This window comes from Prunus avium, chromosome 6, assembly GCF_965620075.1.
Source record: "Prunus avium chromosome 6, drPruAviu1.hap1.1, whole genome shotgun sequence".
NCBI lineage: Eukaryota > Viridiplantae > Streptophyta > Magnoliopsida > Rosales > Rosaceae > Prunus > Prunus avium.
Genome location: NC_142289.1, coordinates 24,617,716 through 24,618,864, shown reverse-complemented (window position 1 = coordinate 24,618,864; position 1,149 = coordinate 24,617,716). Strand labels below are relative to the sequence as shown.

The following is a 1,149-nucleotide window of genomic DNA, read 5'->3' as shown; positions in this document are numbered from 1 at the left end:
GGGTTCCTACTGCCAGAATGAGACAAACTGACAAAATCAGGTGGCCACACCACTACGGCAGATGGACCATACGCACCCTGGTGAAACCCACGGCGCTTATCTAGTGCCGTTCGGCTCGGTCGCAATGGCCGAGCCCCTTGTTCAAGTGGCCCAGCAGGAAAGGCCACAGAACGATGTGCAACAGGTCCCGCGGCCGTTTACGGCCCAGCTGAAGCCGCCCCCTTAGGGTCCTCGGACCGAAGATGTTCGGCGTATGACCAAGGACGGCTTAGCCCAAAGGCGGCTGAAGGCACCAGGGTATACTGAGCCATACCCATCAGAAAAACCCAGGGCTTGGCACGACTTGCTCCCTAAGGCTTTTTGGGCATACCGCGCATCGAAACGCTCGGCTACTGGCACATCCCCCTATGCCTTAACCTACGGCCATGACGCCATTGTTCCGATGGAGTTAAAGATTCGGTCTCTCTGTGTGACCGAACGGCCAGGGCAAGAAAAGAAGGACTACGCGCAAGCCATGGCTCAAGAATTGGAAGATTTGGAGAGATCAAGGCTTGACACTTACAACCTGATGCGAGCTCAAAAGCAAATGGCGCCAAGGGCATACAACAAAAAGGTCAAACAAAAGACCTTTGCCGAGGGCGCCCTGGTATGGTGCGCTGTGATTCCAATTGGGACTAAAAACCCACGATTCGGCAAGTTTTTCGCCGAACTGGGAAGGGCCATTTATCATCGAAGAATTCTCGGCCACGATGCATTCCAATTGAGAGATGGAGACGGAGAGCGTCATGGTTTGCCAATAAATGGCCAATACTTGAAAAGGTATACCCCATCATTGTGGGAAACGGCCAAGATAGGAGTATGAAGGTTGCAGCGAGCGAACTATGGGAATTTGGTAGTATTAAAAGAGGAAGTATAGCCAATCATTTTTCAAAAGAAAAATTCATATTTAAATTTAATTTAAAAAGGGTTCATATTTACAAACAAAGGCCAATTTTGGCCGAGTAAAAATATACATATGTATCTATATAAAAATTACATCCTAAAAAATCTATGAACGGCCGCCCGCCTAAACCCCCTCGCTGAACATCCCCTAGATCAAGCAAGTGATCCGTCTCCAAGCAATGTCCCTGCCATCTATATCCGCCTGCC

The 1,149-nt window shown here is 49.5% G+C and overlaps 1 protein-coding gene across 1 annotated transcript; it reads left to right on the top strand.

The window, feature by feature from the left end:
* Positions 1-253: 253 nt before the first annotated feature.
* On the top strand, positions 254-862 carry LOC110747310 (uncharacterized). The gene has a single exon (XM_021947506.2). It carries the CDS (start codon positions 254-256, stop codon positions 860-862), a length of 609 nt encoding a protein of 202 aa, XP_021803198.2.
* The last annotated feature ends 287 nt before the right edge of the window (positions 863-1,149 follow it).

Excerpts from the sequence above, each read along its gene's own strand:
- LOC110747310 (XM_021947506.2), top strand. The coding sequence starts at position 254 with ATGACCAAGGACGGCTTAGCCCAAAGGCGGCTGAAGGCACCAGGGTAT.